The sequence below is a fragment of the Camelus bactrianus genome, chromosome 7 (assembly GCF_048773025.1).
Source record: "Camelus bactrianus isolate YW-2024 breed Bactrian camel chromosome 7, ASM4877302v1, whole genome shotgun sequence".
In the NCBI taxonomy this organism is placed as follows: Eukaryota; Metazoa; Chordata; class Mammalia; order Artiodactyla; family Camelidae; genus Camelus; species Camelus bactrianus.
This window is the reverse complement of record NC_133545.1, coordinates 51,467,432-51,493,969: the sequence shown is the minus strand read 5'-3', so window position 1 is coordinate 51,493,969 and position 26,538 is coordinate 51,467,432. Positions and strand designations below refer to the sequence as shown.

The 26,538-nt window shown below is 34.4% G+C and overlaps 1 protein-coding gene across 11 annotated transcripts in view; it reads right to left on the bottom strand.

Annotated features, from left to right (window-relative positions):
- CRPPA (CDP-L-ribitol pyrophosphorylase A) overlaps positions 1–26,538 on the bottom strand; it is a 358,292-nt gene that overhangs the window by 273,332 nt on the left and 58,422 nt on the right. For all 11 annotated transcript variants that reach the window (XM_074367401.1, XM_074367403.1, XM_074367402.1 and 8 more), the window contains exon 5: positions 23,383–23,428. In XM_074367401.1, the coding sequence (XP_074223502.1) occupies positions 23,383–23,428 (46 nt within the window). The remainder of the gene's footprint in view (positions 1–23,382; positions 23,429–26,538) is intronic.

Sequence of the window (26,538 nt, the reverse complement as noted above, 5' to 3'; positions counted from 1 at the left end):
TTTCTATCACGTTGCCTGCCTTGTAATAACTTTTGTAAAAGAATGTGACACATTTTTCACTCTTTTATACCCTACAAATTCAAGAAAACTAATATAAGCATAGTAACTCAAACGGACTGAGAGGACACTTCTATTCTGGATACATATCTGATACAATTAGTTATACTATTTTGAAATCATTTCATCTTTTTAGGACTCTGTTCACTCATCTGTAAAGTTCCTTCCACCTTGGAAAAGTCTGTAATACTAAGTTACACGATCCTAACAAAATTAAATAGAATTAAGAAAATAAATGAATGGTCCAGATAGCAAGTTCTAGGTAACATCACTGTGATTAGAAGGTTAAACTGGTTGACAAGATCAGAAAAATATTTATACTATAAATAAGGAAGGAGCTCACTCTTGAAAGGTGAGTAGGTCTTGCTTAGCAGTAGAGGCAGGGGGCTTTGAAAGTGATTAAGAGAAACAAGATTTTTAAAAAATGTAATGTACTGAGATAGGAATAGTATGAGCAAAAACTTATTATGACAAGAGACAAGTATTCAAAACCATGAAATAATTTAGCAGTGACCTATGAAATGGGATACTAAGTGAAGCCAGAACATGGAGGTCCCATACTGTCTTGAATATTAGAGTGTTCTGAAACCTTTAGATCAGAAAGTAACTATCATACAAGAATAGCTTTTGAAAACAAAGCTAATCCAAATGTTTTCTCTTAAATATTTGGAGAAATTTGGACATTGTAATGTCCTACCAAAAATCCAGTAATATTTCCAAACATTTATCGCACACACCAGGACAATTACAATTTTAAAAATGTATTGTGTAAGTACAAAGTAATTTACTACATTAGATAATATGATGCTACCACAATTCTGGAAAATTTATAAAATAATGCATAAAGACTATTTTTTAAAACAAAATACAACATTTGCAGATTTTCCTTCTTTGTTTTATCATACATCCTTTACAGAATTGCAAGCCCTACCAAATGTAAATCAACAATAAAACAGGCATAATCATCCCCCTCTGAAAATGAAATACAGTTGGCCCTTAATCAACACTGGTTTGGACTGTGTGGTCCATTTATGCACGGATTTTTTTTCAATAGTACAGCACTACATGATCCATGGTTGGCTGAGTCCAGTTATGAAAGGCTGACTATAAATTATACGTGGATTTTCAATTTTGTGGAAGGCCAGTGCCTCTAACACCCATGTTGTCCAAACGTCAATTGTATGAATAAAATGAAGTAACAACATCTATTTGGCATTAATTTTATGCCATGTGTCAACTATTCTAAATAGAAAGCTTCTGTTTAGGAATCTTTGCATTACCACATAAATTTTATATAATAAATTTCCACAGAAGTACCTGTTTTTTAAACAGAAGCGATAACCTTAAAACAGCAAGGTTTTCAATCATAAAAATGATTCATTTTCTATTTGTTGATATATAAAAATATATTTAAAATTTTGTACAGTCCCTGTATTCAGTAACTGCTAAACTCATTTATAAATTCTAATAATTTATAAGTTGTTTATAATTTTTATATAAACAAACATGTAACCATAGGTTTGTTTTCTATGCCTGTTTCTGGGAGGGATAAATTAGGAGTTTGGGATTTGCAGATACTAAATCCTAAATATAAAATAGACTAACAACAAGGTCCTACTGTATAGCACAGAGAACTACATTCAATACCTTGTAATAACCTATAATCAAAAAATATTAAAAAATGAATATATATATATATAACTGAATCACTATGCTATACACCAGAAACTAATACAACATTGTAAATCGACTATACTTCAATTTGAAAAGAAATTTTCAATTTAAAAAAAACACGTGAAAAAAGGGGGAGAGGAAAAGAAAAAAAGAATCCTTACAATGTTACAGTAGAGGGAAAAGAAAAAAATGTAGATTGTGAACAAAATTTCCTTTCTTCCAATCCATAATTTAATCTAAAAATGCAACCCTTAGAATTTTTCTTCTATGTTTATGAAAAAAAAAATAGCCTGCAATTTTATTCTTCTAAGGTTCTTGTCAGATTTTTACTAAACATTTATATTATCTTCATACAATGGAGTTAGAAAGTATTCTATTTCCATTTTCAGGGAAAGTGTATAAGACTGATGTTATTTCTTCTTTTAAGCGGTTTTGTAAAATTCACTGGTAAAAGTCAACTGCCTCTCTGTGGTAAGGTTTTTAATTAGATTCAATATCTTAAACAGACAAATGACTATTCATAGTTGTGTTTGCCTAAGAATGTGTTCATTTAAACTATATTGAAGTCTATTAGCATAAAGTTTGCTATAGACTGTTAGTGTTCCCTCAAAATTCCTATTGAAGCTCTAACCCTCACTGTGATGGTATTACCAAGTAGGATCCTTGGGAGGTAATGAACTTCAGATGAGATCATGAAGCCATCATGATAGGATTACTGTCAGTATAAAAAGAGGAAAAGACACCAGAGGTTTCTCTGTCATTAATGTGAAGATTCAACAAGAAGGTAGCTGTCTGCAAGCCCAGCAGAGAACCCTCATCTGGGAACTGAATCAGCCAACACCTCGATCTTGGACTTTCTAGCTTCCTTAACTGTGGGAAATAAATTCCTGTTGTTAACAAAGTTGTTTACATCTCATTGCAGTATCTACAGGATCTGCACTGATGCTCTTTTTTCATTTCTGATACTATTTAGTCTTCAGTATTTTTCATGATCATTCTTGCCGAGATTTTAACAGTTTTATTACCATTTTCAAAGTAAAGTTTTGTTGATCCTCTGTCGCTAGTTTTCCAGCCCATGAATGTTCACTGTTTCTTCAGTATTTCCTGCCTTCTACTATCTTTGGATTACGTTCGCTGTTCTATTCTAATTTCCTACAAAAGATATAAGTAGTGGACTTTCTGCTTTTTCCTTTATTCTAGTACAGTTGGCCTTTGAACAATACAGGTTTGAACTGCAAGAATCTACTTACACATGGGTTTTTTAAAATGAATACATACTGCATGATCCATGATTGGTCAAATCTGCAGATGCAGAACCATGGACACAAAGGGCCAACTGTAAAGTTATCCATAAAGTTTCAACTGTGTAGATGATCAGTGCTCCAACCCCCATGCTATTCAAGGGTCAACATTTAAGGCTCTAAATTTTCCTCTAATAACAGATTTATCTATGTATCAAACACTGATATTTTCACTCAGTTTAAATTATTTCATTTTCAATTTAAAAGATTTCATTTTTTCTCACATTAAACATTTTCTAATTTCCACTGTGATTTGTCATTTGATTCATGGATTGTACAGAATTGTATTATTTTTATTAGTCTATTATTGTGTAACAAACTGCTATAAATTTAGCAGCTTAAAACAACAGCCACCAATTAGCTCATAATTCTAAAAGCCAAGCAAGGGGCAGGGGCACACATGTATGTAAATGATACATGCAAATGGGGCAAAACAATTGATGAATTGATGATCTAGGTAAAAGTTAGATGGAAGTTACATGTACTGTTCTTGCATCTTGTAAGTTTGAAAACATATTAAAATAAAACAAATATTCTAACCCCACACCAAAAACAAGATATGATTAAAAATAAATTTATATATATACAAACATGCACAAACATACAAGTCATAGGAGACTTTAGAATTCATCTTAAAAAACTTAATTATGTGAGGTGATAGATGTGTTACCTAACCTTACTGTGATGATCATTTCACAATATATACATGTACCAAATCATCATATTGCTCAACTTAAACTTACAAAATGGTTTGTCAATTATATCTCAATAAAGCTGGATAAATTCATCCCTCTGTTCATTAAAGATCAATTGAGCAAAACATAAATAAGGACTTAGATTCAAGACAACATAATATGATCATTAGTAAGGTGAATCTTTTATCATGCTTCGTTTCTATGTTGTCTGCTGACATGCTGCAATTCCCGAGTATTTGTATTCCACTCAGTGGCCTGCACTAGACTGAGCACTTTCTTATAGTGTCAATAGTCCTTATTAATATCATTTACTACTAACAATGATAAATTTTCCAACTGGCTACAGTCATTTAAAGTCTAATGCCATATGAGATCGCTCATGTGTGTAATCTTTAAAAAAGAAAAGCATAAATACAAAACAGAAATAGACTCATAGACATAGAATACAAACTTGCGGTTGCCAAGGGGGCGGAGGGTGGGAAGGGATAGATGGGATTTCAAAATTGTAGACTAGATAAACAAGATTATACTGTATAGCACTGGGAAATATACACAAGATCTTATGGTAGCTCACAGAGAAAAAAATGTGACAATGAGTATATATATGTCCATGTATGACTGAAAAATTGTGCTCTACACTGGAATTTGACACAACATTGTAAAATGATTATAAATCAATTAAAAATGTTAAAAAAAAATAAAGTCTAATCTAGGTTTAACTGATTCTCAGCTGTGGTTGCAAATCAGAATCAACTCTCAGTATCTTTTTGTTTTCCTTTTATATTTTTTAAATACATATGATTGCAACTCACCCAACAAGATCCTCACCTATATTTTTTTTAAAGCTCCAAAAGTTAATTCTGGTGTTCAGCCAGATTGAAGACATCTGCTTACTCATGACACTGATTTTCTATAATGTGGAGCTTATAAAAGGTTTCTCTACCTAAAAAATACACAAATTACCTACCACTGCTGATTAATCCTCCAAAAATGGTAAAACTCTTTCTAAGTATAACTCTTTGGGGATTTTCTCTAGTCTTCTCCAAATGGTGGTAACTGGAGAATGGAGAGTTCGGTGAATAAAAGTGCTGGGTTACTCACTTCTCTTTGATATTTCACATGTGAAACTATTAAGGAAACCCAAACCCACCCAACTCTTACTCATCTGCATGGCTCACTTGAGTTTATTAAGTTAGCCATTTCTTGCCCAGTATTGTAAAGCCAATACTATATGAAAAAAATACAATGTTTATTTATCAGTTACAGGTGTAAGGCACTTCTTGGGTGTCCAGTGTGTTTAAGTTATTGAGGCAAATGCTATTTTTCAAAATTTTATGAAAATTCAGTATCTGAAAAGATTCTAAAAATAGTATATTCATACTCTGACAGCATTTTACATGTATGAAATGAGAAAAGAGACTAACAATTTCTATGTAAAGCCAAATTTTCTATAAGGAGTTTATAAATATATCTTTAAAAAAAGGCAACATAGGAATAGTAAAGGATACTACATGAGGGTTAATGAGGATTATATGAGTTCATATATGTAAAGTTATGTCAAATACATGGTACAAGTAAATCTCCAATAAATATTCACAGAATAACTGCTGTTATGGTATGTACATTCATTAAGAATATAAATTAAGATTCCTTTTGTCTACTCAAAACACAATCCATCTCTAATTTCAAACAGTCCCTTTTGCTTTTAACATTTCAGAGTTTGGAAATAATACTTATCAACTTTGTCCCGCTTCCTTTCAAGTTTCAAAGTTTCAACAAATATGTAGTTTTGTGTAGTAATGGAATATACATATTGAGCAATAAACAGCCCTGTGTTTTCATCACTGAATATCTTTAAAGTTAAAATGGATACCTTCTAATTCTAATTGTCATATCTTAGTTTGTCCACTAGACCTAGGCTGAAGCATCTTATGTGGTTTCTTTTAATGATTCCACAAATACGCATTGACAATCTTAACTGAGATGTTGATGTACTTAAGATGTTAATCAAAAAAAGACATATGCACCCCAATATTCATAGCAGCACTATTTACAATAGCCAAGACATGGAAGCAACCTAACTATCCACTGAAAGAAGATTGGATAAAAAAGATGTGACATACATAGACAATAGAATACTACTCAGTCATAAAAAAGAATGAAATAATGCCATTTGCAGCAACATGGATGGACCTGGAGATTATCAGACTAAGTCAAGTATATCAGCCAGATAAAGACAAACATCATGTGATATCACTTACATGTGGAATCTAAAAAATTATACAAATAAACTTATTTACAAAACTGAAGCAGACTCACAGACATAGAAAAAAATCTTATGGTTACCAAAAGAGAAAGGGGTAGGGGGAGGAGTAAATTAGGAGTCTGGGATTAGCAGATACAAACTACTATATATGAAACAGAGAAACAACAAAGTCCTACTCTGTATCACAGGGAACTATATTCAGTATCTTATAATATCTTATAATAATGTACAATCAAAAACAATATGTATGTATAACTGAATCACTATGCTGTACCCCAGAAACTAACACTACATTGTAAATCAACTTTACTTCAATACAAAAAAAAAAAAAAAATAAAGGGGAAAAGAAGACATCTTCAATGACTATACTTGTGCCATGCAGCTGGAAGGCCAAAATGGGAACGACTGTAGCTGTAGGAACAGGGTTTCAATAAATTGAACCTCCTCAGTTTCACAGTTATTACAGTATCCCCTAAATCACAGAGTGAAAAATGTACAACATTTAAAATTAACTTTTTTTCATGAAACACAAAACACTTTCCAAACATGATTAATCTTCATTATTTCTCAAAGCAAACAAAGTATGTAACAACTTCCTTGAGGACAATGATGAAATCAAGAGAAAAACAGAAGCCTTTAGAATTCTTAAACTGTTGTTCTAACTATTAATAAAGCACTTCTTAGAAACTTTCAGAGGTTAAAATAAAAACAATAGAACTGGGGAAAACCATAAAATCATTTTACTTCCCAGACTCATAAAAACTCTAACACAACAATCTACTCTTTGTTCTCTCCCCCAAAAAGACCTAAGGATAAACTGGAAAAATATTGGAATTAACTTTAAATCATATCTGACCAGTCAGTCTAATGACTAATATTATTCTCTGAGTTTTAGTTTTCATACCACCCTCTTTTTCAAAATCTTTCTAAAAGGTACCTGTGGTACATGAAGTATTTTAATATCTAAACCAGCAGGGCTCATCCTCTCCAAAAAAGTCATTTGTAACATGTACTACAACTTACAGTGAAGACCTCTTCATTTATATATCCCATCTAGGTGTCACACAGCTCAGTGTCTAACAGAAAATTCAAACTGGAACATAACTTGAAGTGTACAGGTTAGTATTAAAAGCTATAAACATTAATTAATAAGCTCAAATTTTTCAGTTAAAACCTCATTCCCCACACAGGACAACTTCTAAATGCTCAAAATACATGTATGATGGCCAATAATTAATAATAATGGTAAAAATAAATAATATGCAACTTGATTTTACTTTACTGGCTATAATGATTAATTCTGTATGTCACCTTGACTCTGTCACAGGTGCTCAGATATGTAGCCAAACATAATTTGAGTGTTTGGTATTTTTAGAGAAGTTTAACATTTACATCTGTAAAATAAGTAAAGCAGATTGAGCTCCCTAATGTGGGTGGGCCTCATCCAATCAGTTGAAGAGCTGAAGAGAAGAAAAGGTTGACTCTCACCCAAGCAAGAGATGTTTCTCCTGCATAACGGCCTTTGAACTGAAACGCTGGCTCTTACTGGTTCTGCTGGCTTTGGGACTTGAACTGAGACATTGGCTTTGCAGATTTTGGACTTACCAGTCTCCACAACTTATAATCATGTGAGCCAATTCTTTATTGTGTGTTTTTGTTGTGTTTCTCTGCAGAACCCTATCTATTACACTGGCAAAGAAGCATTATAAGCATTCTTCAACAGATAACTCATAATTCTTAAGTCCTCATCACAGGATTCCAACCTCCTTTTATTCTATACAGGGCAACACATGATCACCCACCACCTCTTGGGCCTCATATCTCATTCTTCAACTACCAAATAATACTACTGACAATGTGTTCGGGAGGACACATCACCATCTTTGGACTAATGTTCATGTTCCTCCTGGCTGCAGTGCTATTACATTTCTTTGTCTAATTCTCCATCAAGGTCTACATCAAGTATCGTCTGCATTAATAACTATAGGTAAATGTTTTAGATGTATTTTGGTGGGAGGTGGGAGGAAGAAAGAGTAGAGAGTAACAGAATTGCCAGGGACATGTTTTTGAAACCACATTACCCTCCATCTCCAAACACCCAATTCTCATACATAAACGTATGTCCCTCAAACACATGGAAGCACATATCTAGGATTCTTCTTATACCCAGCTATGAAGTACTACATCTCTGAATCCGAGCATTAGGGAAAGATTTAGTATAGATTTACAGAAGAGGAAAAAAATCCAAATGTACTGTGACCTTAAGAAGTCTATTTGCAAAACAGGTGTTCAGGTAGTACACACCAACAGAGCCATGTCAGTGCCTCACAGCCAGCAATCATTCTGGTAGTCGGTGCAGTCATTCTGATAATTTAGTGCATATGCCACACTGTATTTCTAATATTGTGTTTGCTTTTTACTATGGTAGATATTTTTTACATTATTTCCCTTAATCACAACAACAGAGGACAGGAATTCTTCTCCCCATTTTATAGATGAGTTAAATGAGGCTATAAAGCCAGTAAGCTGCCCAAGGTCAGACTGCCATGAACTTTAAAGCTTTCTAACTCAAAACTTTGTGTAGTTGGCAACCTAAATGCTATTTTTCCTTCTCATGCTATTCTGTATTTTTATTATACTATTGTTGCAGTTTTTACACTGGATTATATTATCTACTTGTCTTTTTCTTCCACAAAATCACAAACTCCTTAACTTAAAATTTCCCAACACCATCCCCACATTTGAGCACAGGGCACCAACAAGAAGGTATTGAACAGTGATTAGTTTCCAGGCTCTGTGCTAGGATCAAGACTAAGACATAAGGTTAGGGTTTGCATTGAGTCTCCCTCAGTATGCTAGACTTCTAAGACCCAGTGCCCCAGAATGTGGCTGTATTTGGATACTGGAACTTTAAGAGGTAATCAAGTTAAAATGAGGGACATTAGGGTGGTCTCTAATCCAGTATGACCAGCGTCTTCAAAAAAAGAAAAAAATTGCACACAGACATGCTCAGTGGGAAGACCATGTGAAGACACAGGGAGAAGACAGCCATCTACAAGTCAAGTAGAGAAGCCTCAGAAAAACGCAACCCTGCCAAAACCGTGGCCTCAGACTTCTGGCCTCCAGAATTGTGAGAAAACAAATTTCTGTCGTTTGGGCCACCCAGTCTAGGTACTTTGTTATGGCAGAAACTAATAAACTAGAAAACTGATAAATACATTCTCTTAAATTTGCTAAATAAAAACTGGCTTTGTTAAATAAAAAACCCTATCTGATATCTCACTTCCTAGAACAGGATGCAAAACAAATTCCCTAAAGTATGACTATAAGGAAGTAACTAGATATCCAGAAAGGGAGATCAGGATATTACACCAGGAGAATCTAATTTTAGAGAAAGGAATTAAAAATGCAATGATTTTCTTTCAAAACAAATAACTTTAAATACAAAGCAACCCTAGCTACCAAAAAGCTAGGCTCAAATGTTTAAGTCTGTATTTTCTATATAACTCAATAAAAAAAAAAGTTTAGAAAAAAATCTGTATTTTCTAGAAGAAAAAGTAAAAAGTTGGATCAGCCTTAAAAAAATCCCTTCAGTATAATGTAACTTCAAGTTTTGTAGGCTTAACATTTAAGAATCATATTTACTTTAATAAGTGGACATACACAAATACACATCATTTTCTCCTTACTTCCATTTGCAAATATAGAGACATATATACATTTACTAGTTTCCATATGGAACAAAGTAGAAACTATTCAATTAAGCATATGAAGGTGAGCTATGATTAAGAGAAAAAAATTTAATAGAAACATCAATTCATTTGCAGTATTTTTTTCAATACAGACACTAAAAATAATTTACTTAAAGCAAAACAAAAGAGAATTTTTAGAAGCTGGCTATGACAGCCAAGTAACAGTTTTTAATTCCTAAGAATCTTCATATAAAAATAGAACTGAATAGTAAAACCAAAAACCCATGAACATTTTCAATAAACCGAGACCCATGGGTATCATCATAACCCCCACAACGCAGCCAAATGAAAATGAACCACCACCACCGATACAGGACCTGAAAAATTAGAATCTATGAGGGTAGAGACAGAGGGAATCAGAACAGGGTGTCTGACAGATTGGATAATGGAAGAGCCTTAAACTTAGCCGACAGATAGTCACTGAAAATCAGAGTGCACAAATTTGGAAAGAGCAGCTCTAAATGCAGGGGGTTTACCCACAGAAATAACTTTCTGTGAGGTTAATACAAGAGAACTTGTGAGGTCTGAAAGGACAGTGTATACACTCTGAAAACTGGCACACCAGAGACCCCCTCCAGCACAAGATCCAACTAAAAGAGAAACTGGGAGTGGAATCCAAATTACACAGAACAAAACTAAAGCCAAAAGAAAGAGAAGAGCCATATGAAAGTGTGGCAGGGGGAGAGAGCCAAAAAACTATCAGTGTGCTTCTGTACCTGAAGACACCACAAGAAAGCAACAGAAGAGGGAGCTCCTTGAGCTATCCTGAAAACTGTCCTTCTCTTCAACAACACTAACTTCACATCCAAATGAATAATGCACCAAGCATCAAAGACAAACCCCACACAAAATTATTTTAAGAAAACAGAAAAAGAGAATAACATCTCTAAAAATAAAGGCCTGAAAGAAAGACGTGCCGATCAAACCAATCAAACTCTAATCTACTTCAAAACAAGCTAAAAAAAAAATTAAATTAATGAAACAAACCATGAAAGAATCATGTAATTTAGAATTAGAAAAACTCAGGTGGCAGAACTCAGAATTCAAAATAGAAGCAAAGATTATTTAAGAAATGGAGACTACACTAAAAGTGACACAAGTATAAAACTAACAGATGTTAAGGAGAAAAAGTAAAAATACATTTTTAAATTAAAAAATGAAGGAAAAATAAACATTCACTATAAAGTAACAAATATTTAAGTTAGGTAAAGATGATCCAATATTAACACACCAGAAATCTATGAAGAAAAAAAGAGAATACTAAAAATTGTAATTCAAGTAAACTTTACTAAAATTTGTATTTATACATACACACAAGTAGATCACAAATCAACACCTCTAACTATTTACCAATAAAAATCAAAACCCCAGATCTCTTCTAGCAAAATTACTAGACTTAAAAAAAAAATTCATTCCTTTGGTGACCTAGACAAAAAGAAAAGGAACACATAAGGGAATAAAATGAGAAAATCTCAAGATTTTTTACAAGAAAAACATAGAAGAATACATTTAAGTTATTGAAGGGAAAATACCTGAGTCAATTTAACTTTTGCGTATAAAGCACAAGCAGTTATCAACATGAATTAAGTAAACGATTACCCAGAACCTTTCCTAAGAAATGCCCTAGAGCTCAAGCTTCAGACAACCAAAGTCTAGGAGACATGGACAAAAGTACTGATGAACAGCGAGAAGCAGAGTTACAGGCAGAACTGTGCCTAAGTAAGAGCCAAAGTTAAGAGTACAGCATGTTAACAGCTACACAACCTGAAAACAGATAGCTAAACAAAAAATGGAGTAGGAGAGTAAACGTCAATAGCAAACGCAGACAAAAATTGTTTAACTCTTCCTGGAAAGAACATTGGTTGATAGCATTAATACTGACATTTTGAGACCCATGGTGTGCAGTGTTGAAAAAAACAAGTAATTACAGATTATTCTATTATTCCCTATCTTTAGGAACCGAGATACTCAATGTGCTAGAAATAAGATACAACATAATATTGAATTGGAAGTATTACTGTGAACTCATGAAGTATTTTGTCTTTATGTAAACAGACAGACAAAATAATTGGTCAATTCAGAGGATGAAAGGGAATAAATTCATTCAGTTGGAAACTTATAAAGGAAAATAATCAAGCATCTACTTTTGTCATGTACACTGTACCACTGGGTAAGAAAACAATACATGAGGAGAAGTGTTTCTTTATGAAACTACTTTAACTAGTAACTGAAAACTAATAGAATTAAAATATATGTCATGATTTTGCACCACCCTACAAACATATTAACAAATACAGTCATTTAGAATCAATGATCACTATCCTCACAAAATTAAACATAACCAGACATTAGATTCCTCCTAATAAAAAAAACTCACATCACCTTTGGTTTTGCTAAAGATTTGACCAAGCTTCTAGATCTAGCTAATACTTTGTAGAGGACAGAAAAACATACAGAACTGTATCACGTATGAAAATGTACTCTACAAAATTCAAAACAGAAGAAAATCTACAGGTCAAATGACCTGGGTTCAGCAAAAGATTAAGTATGAGCAAAATAAAGGGATAGGAAACCTGTAGGTTGAGATTTAAAATGCCATTTTAAAAAAAATTATCACAACCCAACCATAGTGTCCTGGCAGGCACATTTGAGTGCTAAAGCTCAAAAGAAATGAGGAGGAGATTGCTATGAAATCTGGATAATTGCTACAGTCACATCAAAGTGCAGGAAAGGGCTTCCCCACAGGTGGCAAAGTGCTCTTCATGACCTGGGTGATGTTACACAGATACGTGCATCATTCTTTAACCTACAAATTTGTTCGGTTTGATTTCTCTATCTGTGATTCATTTGAAAATAAAAAGTTTTACAAATAGAAAAAAATATCTGAAATACTCAGTCCTTTCATCCATTCTATTATTCACTCAGAAAATACCTTTATAGATGAGCCAGGGACAAAATAAAGTCGTCAGTATACTACACAGAATACATAAACGTCTGCAACATGCTATTAGAACAATAAACTTTTTAAAAATTTAACTTATGAGAAAAACTACCAACAACATGAAAAGATAAGAGCAATGAGTATTTTTATTTACAAAGCTCAATAGTTTAAGAGCTCAAAGTATCTTAGAGAGTCCTTTAAATTCTAATGAATTAATGCAATATTACTAATAAATAGAAAATATTAGCCTCCTTTAAAATAAAAAGCAATTGAGGCACAGAGTAATTTAGACAAACCATTGGATTATTTCTGAGTGACTGATGATTAATTATTATTATTCTGTGTTATAGTAAGCGTGCATTAAATTGTAACAAAGCCTTAGCTAGAGTACATCGGCTAGCAACAAAATTATCTTCACTTTCCTTTACCTCAGATTGTTTCTATTTTACCTTTGTTCCCGAAGGATTTTTTTGTTTTGTTTTGTTTTTTGCTAGATATAAAATACTGAGTTAATAGTACTGGTTTCTTGAACTTTAAAACTCTTGTTCTGCTTTCTTCTGGCCTCATGTTTTCTAATGAACATTACTGTCCTCTTATAAGCAATGCATCATTTCTCTTTGGCTACTTTCAAGAATTTGTCTTGGTTTTCAGCAGTTTGTCAAGTGTCTGAGTGTGCATCTCTTTGAAGTTATGTTGAAGTTACCTGAGCTTCTTGAAATCTGTAGGTATATTTGATAATTTGTTTGTTTACCAAATTTGGGAAGTGTTTATTTGTAATTTCTTTATGTTTTTTCTGTACTGCACTTTTCCCTCTTCTTCCAGGATTCAGACAACCTGCTACATTCCTACAGGTGCTGAGCACAATTAACTTTTCCCCCAATCCCTTTCCATTCTGTAGTTCAGATTGAAAAACTTCCAATGATCTATTCTTTAACTTTACTTGCACTTTCTCTGCCATCTCCATTCTGTTATTAAGCCCATCGAGTAAATTTATTTTGGTTATTTTATTATTTCTTCAATTTTAAGATGTCTATTTGGCTCTTCTTTATATTGTCTACAGTTTCACTGAGACTCTCCATCTTTCAAGAGCATTTCCCCTTAATTGTTGCAGCATTTTTATAATCAGTGCTTTAAGGTACTTGTCAGAAAAGTTCTAACATCGGTGCCATCTCAGCGTGGGTATCTATTAACTGTCCTTTCCCATGTGAGCTTAGATTTTTACTGGTTCTTTGCATGTTGACTGACCTTAGATTATATCCTGTATATTGGAATATTGTCCCTCAACCCCAGTCTCTCCTGGTACCTTCCATTTCTGTAGTGCATCCCTTTTCAGCACTCCTACCAGAAAGCTCGGTCCTTATTTACTCCACTTTGCACACAATTCCTGTGACAGCACCTGCGTCCAAAGCTAAGCAACAGAGGAAATAAAAATTAGTAACAGCGCTCACCCCACCTCTTAAAACCTCAGCAACTCTGATCAAAGAGGAATGTCCACTTCTCTCAGAATTTTAGGCTTGTCGGGGCCCCAGTTGTTCCCACTGTCAATGCCACTACTCCCACATGACTGCTTAGTGATTAAAGCATTAGAGTTGAGTTGGAGAAAGGAAAAAGGGGAGATATTTTTACTCTCTGAACATTAAGAAAATCCTTTCCTTCTCCTCCAGTCAGAATCAGGGGGCTTTTCTTGGAGCTCTGTCAACTCAAACATCCATTTCTGGATTTTGAACGCAGGTCAGGACACAACAGAGTGTGATGTAATTCACTGCCAGTTAGGTAGTACGTCAACTCCAGGTCTTATTCATTAACCCACCTCCCCTATTTACTTGAATCCTCAAATAGCTATTCCATGTCTTCTGGCCAGGTTTGATACTTCATTCAGTCGGAGAAACAGAGTCGAGTGTTCTTGCTCCAACTTATCCAGAACCAGAACCTGCCTATGTTTTTCTACATAGTAACAAGCATGATAAAAAAAAATGTACACCTTAATAAGAGGTCATTCAATATTTTATACACTTCTAAATGAAAATAAAACATTATATTGTAGTTTAATTTGCAGCGTTTTTCTTTTCTTAATGGTATAAAAATAATACTGCTTCTTACAAGCAATGGCACCTTAGAGTCAGTGAAACATGGTAGAAACGAAGTACCTGATTACATGCCTTTTTAGTCACACAACAAGACCATCTTGTGGCGGGGGAAGGAGAATATAGCCCAGTGGTAGAGCACATGCTTAGCATGCACAAGGTCCTGGGTTCAACCCCCAATACCACCGTCAAATAAACAAACCTAATTACCTCCCCCACTCAAAAAACAAGGAAGACAACGTTGTGGGTGATAGCTGCTTATTTAACAGAACAACAATAGTGTCCACCTAATGTCACAATAGAAAAGACCATCTGAACTTTTAAATTTCAAAAGCGAAGTCACACTAGCTTTCATTTGCACACTTAATCAGGCAAGAGATAAGAATACTCCCCAACAGAAACCTAAATTAGATGGTGAGAGACTTAGCAATTAACCTAAGCCTCAGCTAGTTCACTTGGTCACAATGTACGAGAGAAGACAACACTCTCAACACCAAAACCAGTTAGGCATTAATTGAAGCCCATGAGGATATAAAATAGAGGGGACAGTTCAGGAGGTCAGCTTATGTGCAGGACTCTTTAATGCTACAGTTACGTATAATTAGCTGTAAGTGGAAGAAGTGAGAAAAGTCATGGAGTTTCTCCCAGGAGAGGACGTTCCTCTGCCTCTGCTTATCTCTTCGCTCTCTCAAGGAGCTGACAGTAGCAGAGAGGAACATTAGTAGAATCCCAGCCGCCTACCCCAGGCGCTGCATCAAAGAACTCCTAGCATGATAACTGGAACGGCCAAGATTTCAATGTATCACATTTTCATCTGTCAAACTCTGGAAATTCTTTCAAGTTTCAATCGAGTTGTAAGAACAGCAGGATTTCTTCAGGGCTTGCAATTCCCCAGTTTAATGCGCTTTACAACCTAAAACTTAGCCACCTTTGGTTAGGATACATGGTTTAGCAAAATATTTTCACACACAATATGTTTTCTTAAGTGTTTAATTCAATTGTTATTCTAACTAAAATCCTATGTAGGGGACATAATGTATGAACCTGAAAGTTTATGAATGAGGCCAAAATCTAATTTGTAATATACTCATCTTTTAAAAATTCCTCTTACTGTCCTTGAACACTGGACCTCTTGGTATATGTAAAATATAGCCTTCATTGAGGGGTTAGAAAACAGGTGCAATTTGGAGTCTTTTCACTTACCTTCACAAAAAATACGCCAAATTTCTAAAATGCACAGATTCCTCTTTACTGGATGACAAACCCAATGCCACATTAACAAGGAGCAAGGGATACCCAGACATACGCTTCCATCAATGAGTCACGAGCAAGGACTCAAGAGTGCTCAGGAGGATGTTTGTATTTTATAAGAGAAATTTCAAACACAATGGTGGAGAAAAAAAGAAACCTAAATACTAGGTAAGTTCTACAAGCAATTGGGAAAAAAAAAAACAGAAGTCAGTCTTCAAGTTTCTTAGAAACATCTAACACCATGACTTCCATCAGGTCTCATCCACTTTTCTGACCTCTTAAGCTAAAATTTTAGTGTTCTTAGGTAAGTAGGAAACAGCTGTATCAAAGCCAGAAAGTCATTTCCAAGAGATGTCAAGCCCTAATCCGTTCAAAGTGAGGGCAGTTAACTTCTATTCTCCTGTTGGGTTCATTGAATCAAAAGCCATCTTAGAGTCTGTTTTCTCTCTCACATGGAAGACTTTAAAGTAGTATTGAACAGAATCACCACTGTGGAGCCTTGAAGTCCCTGTCTCTTTTTCATCTGTAGAAAGATGCCTAAGGTTTCTCTGAATACCTTGATAGAGGAAGCTATTAAAACAGAAAAGGGGACAGCAAGCAGTCAACCAAGGAAAAGCAAACGACAAGCCACGACTACAGGACAAGTGGACAACAGAGACTTGCAAAAGACACCATACATACCCACACTAAAAAGTCAAAGTGGTCCTCTGAAAGTTAGCTTTACTGTTGGCTGTACGTGTTTCAACTAGAGGGCAATGGTACGTAGGTAGATTTTTTTTAAGATGTTTTATATCAGATCTTAACCACATTTTTAAATGAGTCACTGAATACAGAATGAAGGTTCCTACCTTACAACTAGAAGTAAGGAGCAGACATGTGACATCTTGTCTCCGGCACATGTTTTTACGTGTAAAGGTATTACTGTTTTCCATGTAAATGATGTGGTACTTTTTTTTTTTTCGCTCTTCAAAGTATACATTCTTTCTTAGTTAAGAGAAATAAATGTGAAGGAAATGCAATTTTCTAAGGTTAGTGACTCATCAGGATATTTACAGAATGTATTGTATTATTGCTTAAAGCGTAAACGTTATGTTAGGAGTTTTTGTTGCTTTTTTCCTACCTACATCAGAGTAAAGTATAACTGGCTGGCTTTTGTCTGTTATCAAGTCTTATTTAGCTAGTTGCTTAATACCTCACTGTGACCTTACAAGTTTTCAAATGTGACAGATTTACTTGCCTATGCTTGAATTAGCATTTCACTAATGACAAATTAAGGAAATTATAAAGTTAAACAAGAAAGTGAACTCTACTTTCTCTAATTGTGACCCAAATATTTAACTTTCCAGTTTACATTTTTTATAGTAAGAGTCCAAGGAAAACAAACTGCTATTAAATCATATTGCAGCCTTCATGGCCTTACTAATTGAAGCCCTTAACACAAATGTGCTTACAGATTCATGTGAGATAGTCACAGGACTCATTTCAAGAGAGTAAAGAACAAAAAGTGTAGTATTTACAAAGAAGTTATGGTATTACTGTGAAAATTTAGAAAATGAAGTATCATCGTCAAAAGCCAGACATATCAAAAATTATAATTTCTATGTAAATCTTAATCTGTCACTGTGCATTGTCCAAAAAGCATGCTTTAATAATATAAATGGTGCTATAACCGGCTATTTAACAAGAAAAACCTAATGAGAACATACCACAGATGCAGGACATTGTCCAGTTACAGATATAGAAAGCTGACTTAAAGTTTCCCATTTTTCAATTCAATTAAAAATATTCAAAAATATTTTGCACTTAAAATGCCATGAAACTATTAGAGACGGTCACTAAAAAATGAAGCCATTAATTTCTTCATATGCATAAAACACGCTCTAACACAACGGGTCTTCCTAATTCTTAGTAATACTGAATCAGTTTTATTCACAAGTGATCTGACTTTAGTCCTTTCAGTCAGAGCCAATTTACAAGTATAGTCAGCTACTTTCAGTGTATAAGCAAAAAAGATTCAATTTCTTGCCTACTGGTATAATTTCTTTAAAACTATATGAAACACAAAAAAGCAAGCATAAGGGGATCTGTTGCTTCACAAAAACTTAACATTAAAAGAAATCACCTGTATCACTGATGTTGAAAATAAAACTGTATTTTCAGAATAAATCTCTGAACCAACAGGAGATACTGTATTTCCAAGAAAGCAAAGTCAATTAATTTCCTTTAAAATAAAGTGCTTAACAAATGGAAAACATTACTTAATAACTGGGAAAAGGCATGAATTTTTCTATGAACATTAATATTAACTTTTAACTAATACTAACTAAAGCCAGCTAAAAAGGAAATGATTTTCAATTTTACCTATTTTTCAATTTTTATATAAACCACCATGAAGCTTTTTTTTTTTTTTAATAGCACTAGCTTACCTGGGTTTATACAATCATAGCCAGGAAAGAAAAAAATACAATTATTTTATAAACACTCTAGCCACAAAATTAAATATATTAAAAGACTGGACGAATATGATGGTAGAAAATAAATGCAATCTTTTATTTAGAAATTCCATAGGGGCTTTCCATCTTAGAAAATTTTAGAATATTGACCCTTTTGCTATAGTATGGTCACCATATTAAATCAAGTGTGGGTTGGGACTGTTGGCACGGCATATGTAAATCTAGATTAAGTATGTGACTGCTGGCATCTGCTACCACTTTAATAATTTGGGTAGGTCTGAGCACGCAGAGCAGGCTTGGGTGGGCTCAACCAGCTTGAGTGACACAAGAACAATACCTCTTTGTTAAGTGGCTGTTTACAAAGTTATCAGCCAGCTGAGGGTCTTACTGCACCAGTTAATCACACTACTTATCAGAAAGGTTTGTTTTAAATTTTATGCACAATAGACGCCTGAAAGAGTTAAATGTTAAAGAATAATGACCAAATCCAATTCTCTAAACTCAGAAAAAGGATTATTAAGAATGCTTTGTTTTATGTAATAGTGAATTTGTGATTTACTATACATTTTTCAATGTTATGAGTATGAAAGACTGTGTGAAAGAAATCTGAGCATACTATTACTTGCTATGTTTCTTATTATTGAAGGGTTCACCATAAATACAAATCCATGTAAATATATTGACAGTAAAGTATATTAAACTTCCAATAAAACTTATCTAACATAAAAGTCAGATTTTGAGACTTGCTATAAACAACAATTTGAGAATTTTACTTAGTATCAAATGCCTGTCTGAAGTTAGTTACATCAAAATTCCCATACCCAAAGATAATGGACTTGAGCATAAATTAAGAAGAACCAAAATACACATGCTATTCCAGAGACAGATAAATGTGGGAGTACAAAATGCTCTTGGAAAGACATGACATTTGTCCTAGAAATGTTTTACTGAATCTGAAAAACACTAAGTAATCTAGAAAATAGTTACATCAGTATTTGTTGACCAGAAATAATTAGTATTGAAGTTTAAAAAAAAAAAAAGGCAGCTTAAGAAAAGAAAGACAACTTACAGAATACTAAACACTCATATCACAGTGAAAAAAAGTTCCATCCTAGAAGAAAAACTGTTACACCTAGGTAATGAATGGTGAACTACCAGAATTAAAAAATAATAGTAATCAAAGAAAACACCCCAAAGTATCATTTTAAAACTATTATTCTGATTTTGAATTTTTACTCTTTCTTTAGTCATGCCTAAAAATCTGCCATTTCAGTATTACACATTTTCCCCATTTCTATTCTGTAGAATACTGCTGTGTGCTGAGCACGGCACTGGGGGATGACATCTCCAGTCTCAGCTGTGTGACCCTCCATCAGGCCAGCTGAAGATACAGTTTTAACCCAACAGAACCTGAACTGGGCAGCCTGAGTTTTATAAGCCATTTTCTGTACACACCTAAGAGAGGTACTGAATCCAGTATCTCACTTCGGTGCTCAGCATGAACAGCTACACGACTCAGAGGTGCGAAGTGGCCATGTCCCAGGATGGAGTCAGGCGTAAAAAGAAGGGAGAACTGGGATTAAATCGTGGATCTTACTCTTACTGTGTGACCTAGAGGAAAGTACATAATGCCTGTAAGTCTCAGTTTTCCCACCTGCAAAACTGGGAGCCATAATACTGATATTAACAGCATTATAAAGAATAAACAACATACCAAGCATCTGGCATGAGTGCCATGTGCTCCAAGCCTGGTTTTAAACCTTGACAAAAGCACATATACTCAAGTATTATATCAGCTGTATTTTTAAAAAAGAAAATTTTAAAAATCTATAGATACGGAGCTCAATATGCATCTATTGGAAGCAAGTCTAGTGGTAAAGTGGGAAGAAAGGGCAGCCTATTCCCATAAATTAAGGTCCTTAGATTCTAAACAAAAAATACATCGCTACACCCTTTAACTTATCAACAAATTCAGTTCAACTCACTGTGGGATAGGAAAGAAAGAAAGACTAGACATTCTTCCCACCGTCACTGAATCCCAATCTAAAAGAGGTTCACACCAACCTATGGTCAATCCTGAAAACCAAAAAGTTCTTAACACTTTTTAAAATTGTTTTCCTATATATATACATATAGTGGCAAAATGAGTCCTGAACTTGAACTGGCTAGGGGCGTTATAGTCATTCTTGTTTCTTGTACCGAGCATAAACATTCATGCATTTTAAGTGTTATTATGTGGTGAGGTCCTAAATCCCACCAGTTATGTGACATAATATATGACATTCAGCAGTAGCTTCTGAAAATACGAAGTATTCCAAATTCCAAAACACGCATAGCCCTAAGATTTCAGGAAGGGAATCTGAACAATCTCTGCTTAACGATAAAAAAAAAAAAAGGGAGAACAGTTGCATCAAGAGATAAACTGAGTAAGGTAGGAAAACTTATAGTCAAGATTTTATTTTCTCTCTTTCTTAAATTAGTATTTGCTTAAGACCCCTGAATATCCTACAATATGGAAAACAACCACACTACTTACATTATTGAGTTCTTCAAGAAGCAAGAGACAATACACATTAAACACTTTGAACAATGCCTGGCACAAAGTAAGTACCCAATAAATACTGTGGGTAGAAGTGCCTAGAAAAATACTTGCAACATTTACATGGAAAAGGCAAACAGGTGAATAGTTGGCTATATATCATACTGTGTGTCAGAATTTTATTTTTAAAACTCTAAGCATTTTCTTTTCGCTCTGCCCAGAGGTATTTCTACTCTCAGGCCTCAGAGACAGTTTAAGTGCAAATCACGAAAGCAGGTAGCACCCCATGTTGAGCAAACAAGCATTGGGAATTTGTGACAGAGCAGAGCAAGTCTTCAAGCTCTAAATGCAATAAAGATATTATTTAGAAAGAAATGGACTGTAAAAGACCAGAGAGCAGCCTTTGGAGGAATGCTTCTAGAAATCAAAGTACCAAGTGCTGAGCCAGAGTTTTTGGTAAAATGCAGATTCTGATTTAATGGGGTAGGGCCAGACATTCTGCCTTCAAGGACTCAGGTGATGACAACACTGCCTGTCAAAAAGCCGAAACTGGGAGTAGGAAGGCCCCACAACAGCGGTCCTCTAAGTGTCAGCGCAATGTCAGAATCTCTTGGGAAGTTATTAGAAATGCAAATCTTAAAGAACATAAGGAGACTGTTCAGTTCAGCTGTTTACATCCAGTCAGACAGATTACTTTCCCTGAGAATGAAAGTTGAGTACCTTTAAAACACTTTAAAAATGTTAAGTAGCATTCTCGAATATGCTACCTAACTAGGAAAAATAATTTATCTCTGAAAACAATTGCCCAAACTGTCGCCCCTGTAATTACACTAAAAATGTCAATTTTTATATAAGAAGTATTCTCTTTATAATATGTAGGCAGAATACTGAAAAATGTAGAATCCTCAACTGAACCACTTTTCAACTCTTTACAAAATAGGTCATCTCCACTTTACTTAGGTAATAGATACACGAGTTTGTAAAGAAACCAAACTGAGTTTATGTTTCTTTGTGTTGAAAATATAACCAACTACATCATGGTTTAGGCAACTTCTCCAGGGTAATGTTTATACATTGCCTGGCTCACATGTAAATATATGTCAACATTTTGATTTATAGCCACAGATGCTCTGTTTACATAGATAGATATACAAATTACAGTACGTTAATGGTTTGAAACACAATATTCTTGAAGGACAAAAAACTAAAGGGTAAACTACAAATACAGAATGTCATGAACAGAGAAATGGTTTCAGTTTTCTGAATAAGAAGCCAATAGACTGTCAAATAGGCTTTCCTCAAATTGAAAAAAAAAAATGCATTCACAATTCCCATTCTGTATTTTTTCAACTTCAATCAACAACTGAATTTACAAGGTCACTTCTCACTCAGTATCTGAGTACATTATTCTGTCCCTCATCTACTTTTGAAGGGGTCAATTACAAACAGATTGTAAAGTACCACACTTGCTTCAGCACGGGGGGTGGACCCCTCTGATTCTGGCTAGGACCTCGCATATAAAGCAGCAGTGCTATCAGGAGACGTATCTGATGGTCACACCAGGTGGAGGGGAGAGACGGAAGAGTGCTTTTGGCATCTAGTGAGTGGAGGCCAGGTGTGCTGCCGAACAACCAACGACACACCCAACAGTCCCCTGAACAAAGAATGACCTGGCCCATCACACCAACAGCACTGAGGCTAAGAAACCCTGATTTAACCTGTGGGGGTTCCAAAAATACAGAATGAATGTCCCTTGTCCATAATAATTACATTCCCAGCACAGTGTCAAGCACAGTCATAAGTATTTGTTGATTATTAAACAATTTCTGGGTAGCTGGGCTCTTAGAGTCAGAGATGAAAAAGAACGAAATAGGAATTAGTACATAGATAACGTCTAAAACCACAAAACAAAATCACAGTCAATGTCAGAACCAAAAGGACTTAAAAAATCATTGTCCAAATTCTCTATTTCAGAAAAAATTTTCTCACATGAAAGATGACATCTAATGTACTGATATGGTAGTGTTGCGGGGGAGAGGGCAGACAGTCCTCTTAATAAAAAAAGTATAGTATCTTTATATGGTCAATTTTCACTTCTAATAGTGTCAAAGTCCCTTACTTTTCTCAAGTTAATAAAGTGTTTCCTTTTAAAAAATTAAATCCAATGTAATATAAATCATAGTAAGTGATATTTCAAAGCAGGAAACAAAATAAAACGTTAATTATTTAAAGAAAAAAAAAATCACAGACCTCTGTGGCCTACACCATTTATACTTATTAGAATTCTGGGATTTAAAATGTCATGAGAAATTCTGAACCGGCTTACATTTTGAAACACAGGAACTGACAGTCATTAAGGCCGAACGTACCCTTAATAATCGATTCAGCTGCATACAGATCCCGTTTGTAGGTCACCTGGAGGACAGATAAACCTCATTAGATTTCAACAGAGCAGGAAGGAATGTGAAAGCAATAAAATTATGCCCCCAAGGAAATTCTCAATTTTGGAGAAACTATAAACACCTGATACTGGCAATTTTTAAATTATAACAACATCAGTGCATTCAGAAAAATATATGTATACTTTTTCTACAAATGGTTGATGATTTATTTTTAAATCTTTAAGGAAATTGAGATATTACATGACAGTAGTTACCAAAGTCTTATTAATAATAGTATTATATCAAAGAAAACGTGGTAGTATTTAAATAAAAGTTATTGGTATTTTTGTTTAACGGTAAGGTTTTATGTTGGAAGAAAGAAAGAAGAAAAAGTATCTAACAGAAAACACCAAGTTGCATTTTCAGTTGAAATGAGGTAATCCTCAAGGATCAGTTTCCATAAAGAGGGTCATCTGTTTGAATTGAGCCTATCTGTATACAGGCAGATAAGGTTCATCTTGTTAAGGTTTTTACTAACATATGACTGTGATAGAAAGAGCCTACAGAGTCCCATCATGTACATAAGAACAATCATGATGTTTACTAAAGAACACAAGGCCTCCTTGCAGTTATAACCTATTCCTTGTAATGTAACCAGCCGTGGTCCTATGGTAGGTAGTTCCCAGGCCACATCCAGTGAGCTCAGGTGCAGAACGTGCCTGGTGCACTGCACTGCAGAATCACTTTTTCTGCATCACAGAACTAAAGGACATAGTAAATAAATATATTAATAAGTACTGTAAGGACTTAGGAGCTTATAGTTCAAGTGCCCAAATGATTATGATGTAAACAATCTTCCACTTGGGGAAATACTCAAACTAGTACCCTTTAGTGTCTATATAATTTGGACTGTTTTCCTCCAGATTATCTCATAACTAAACTTGTACAGAAACTGTGTCCAGCTCAGTGGCTCAGGACACTTCTACCCAAAATAGATTTCCCTGTTATGCCTATATCCTGGAAGGTAAATCCTAGCCCATAACTATAATTTACAATCCAGAATTAACATAGCAGCTAACTTATAAGAGACGGAAAGTTCTTTAAGCTGTCTACCAATCTATTAAAACCCAGTGTGACATTGTCACACTACCTCTTGAACAAGTACATGTCAGCCAAATTAGTACTATAGTTACTAATCCAAAACGCAATTCCATTATCTGAGGAAAAAATTAGACAACAGACAGTTTCAGACTACACATTCTAACCAAATTAAACATTCACTCATTCAACAAATAACTGCTATGCTGTAGGTCCTGGTCTAAGCGCTGGAATTCAGCAATAGAAACAGTGAGCCAAACTCGACCTGTAAACAGAACACTTTAGTGGATATATTTTCCACATAAGAATTGAATAAAATGTTTCCTTGAAAACCCAAAGATAACTAGATCTGAAATTTGGACTCAATATTTGCAATTTAAATGAGAAAGTGCTTTTATTCTATACTAATTGTCTGCTGTGTAAGGTAAACTCAGAATAGAAATTAATGGGAACATGACTAATTACCATAGTTGATTTTTTTATTACTTCCCGCTTCTTTTGAGGGGTAAAACTGCATTCCAGATTTAAACAGAGTAATTGTCAAAGTATTTCATTCGTTTTTTCAAATGAATTTATCTTAATGGTGGATTTTTCATCTCTTTAAAATTTTTAAATTGAAGTATAGTAAATTTATAGTGGTGTGTTAGTTTCAGGTGTACAGCAAAGCGATTTAGTTATACGCATATTCTTTTTCAGATTCTTTTCCATTATAGGTTATTACAAGATACTGAATATAGTTCCCTGTGCTATACAGTAGGTCCCTGTAGTTTATCTATTTTATATATATAGTAGTGTGTACGTTCATCTCAGACTCCTAATTTATCCCTTTCCCCCTAACCACTTTCCCCTTTGGTAGCTGTAAGTTCGATTTCTATGTCTGTGAGCCTCTTTCTGTTCTGTAAATAAGTTCACTTGTATCATTTTTTTAGATTCCAGGTATAAGTAAGTCATATTTCTTTCTGTTTGACTTACTTAATATGATAATGTCTAGGTCCATCCATGTTGCCACAAATGACATTACTTCATTCTTTTTATGGCTGAGTAATATTCTACTGTGTATATATAGATCGCATCTTCCTTATCCAATCATCTATCAATGGACATTCAGATTGTTTCCATATCTTGGCTATTGTGAGTAGTGTTGCTATGAACATTGGGGTGCATGTGTCTTTTCAAATTGCAGTTTTGTCCAGATATATGCCCAGGAGTGGGATTGCTGGATGATATGCTAAGTCCATTTTTAGTTTTTTAAGGAACCTCCATACTGTCCTCCAATTTACATTCCCAACAGTGTAGGAGGGTTCCTTTTTTCTCCACACCATCTCAAGCACCTATTTGCCGACTTTTTAATGATGGCCATTCTGACTGGTGTGAGGTGATACCTCATTACATTTTATTTTGTATTTCTCCAGTAAGTAGCAATGATAAGTGTCTTTCCATGTGCCTATTGGCCATCTGTATGTCTTCTTTGGAGAAAAAGGCTATTTAGGTCTTCCACCCATTTTTTGACTGGATTGTTTGGGTTTGGTTTTGTTTTGTTTTGTTTTTTTATATTAAGCTGTATGAGCTGTTTGTATATTTTGGAAATTAGTCTCTTGTCGGTCTTATCATTTGCAAATATTTTCTCCCATTCTGTAGGTTGTCTTTTCATTTTGTTGATGGTTTCCTTTGCTGTGCAAAAGCTTTTAAGTAAACGTAAAAGGTTCCCTTTGTTTATTATTGCTGCTATTTCCATTACTCTAGAAGCTGGTTTGAAAAAATATTGCTGCAATTTATTCCAAAGAGTAATCTGCCCGTGTTTTTCCTCTAGGAGTTTTAGAGTATCCGGTCTTAAGATTAGGTTTTTAATCCTTTTTGAGTTTATTTTTGTCATATGGTCATAGAGAATGTTCTAATTTCATTCTTTTACATGTAGCTGTCCAGCCTTCCCAGCACCACTTATTAAAGAGACTGTCTTTTCTCCATTGTATATTCTTGCCTCCTTTGTCTTAAATTAATTGACCTTAAGTGCATAGGTTTATTTCTGGACTTTCTATTCTGTTCCAA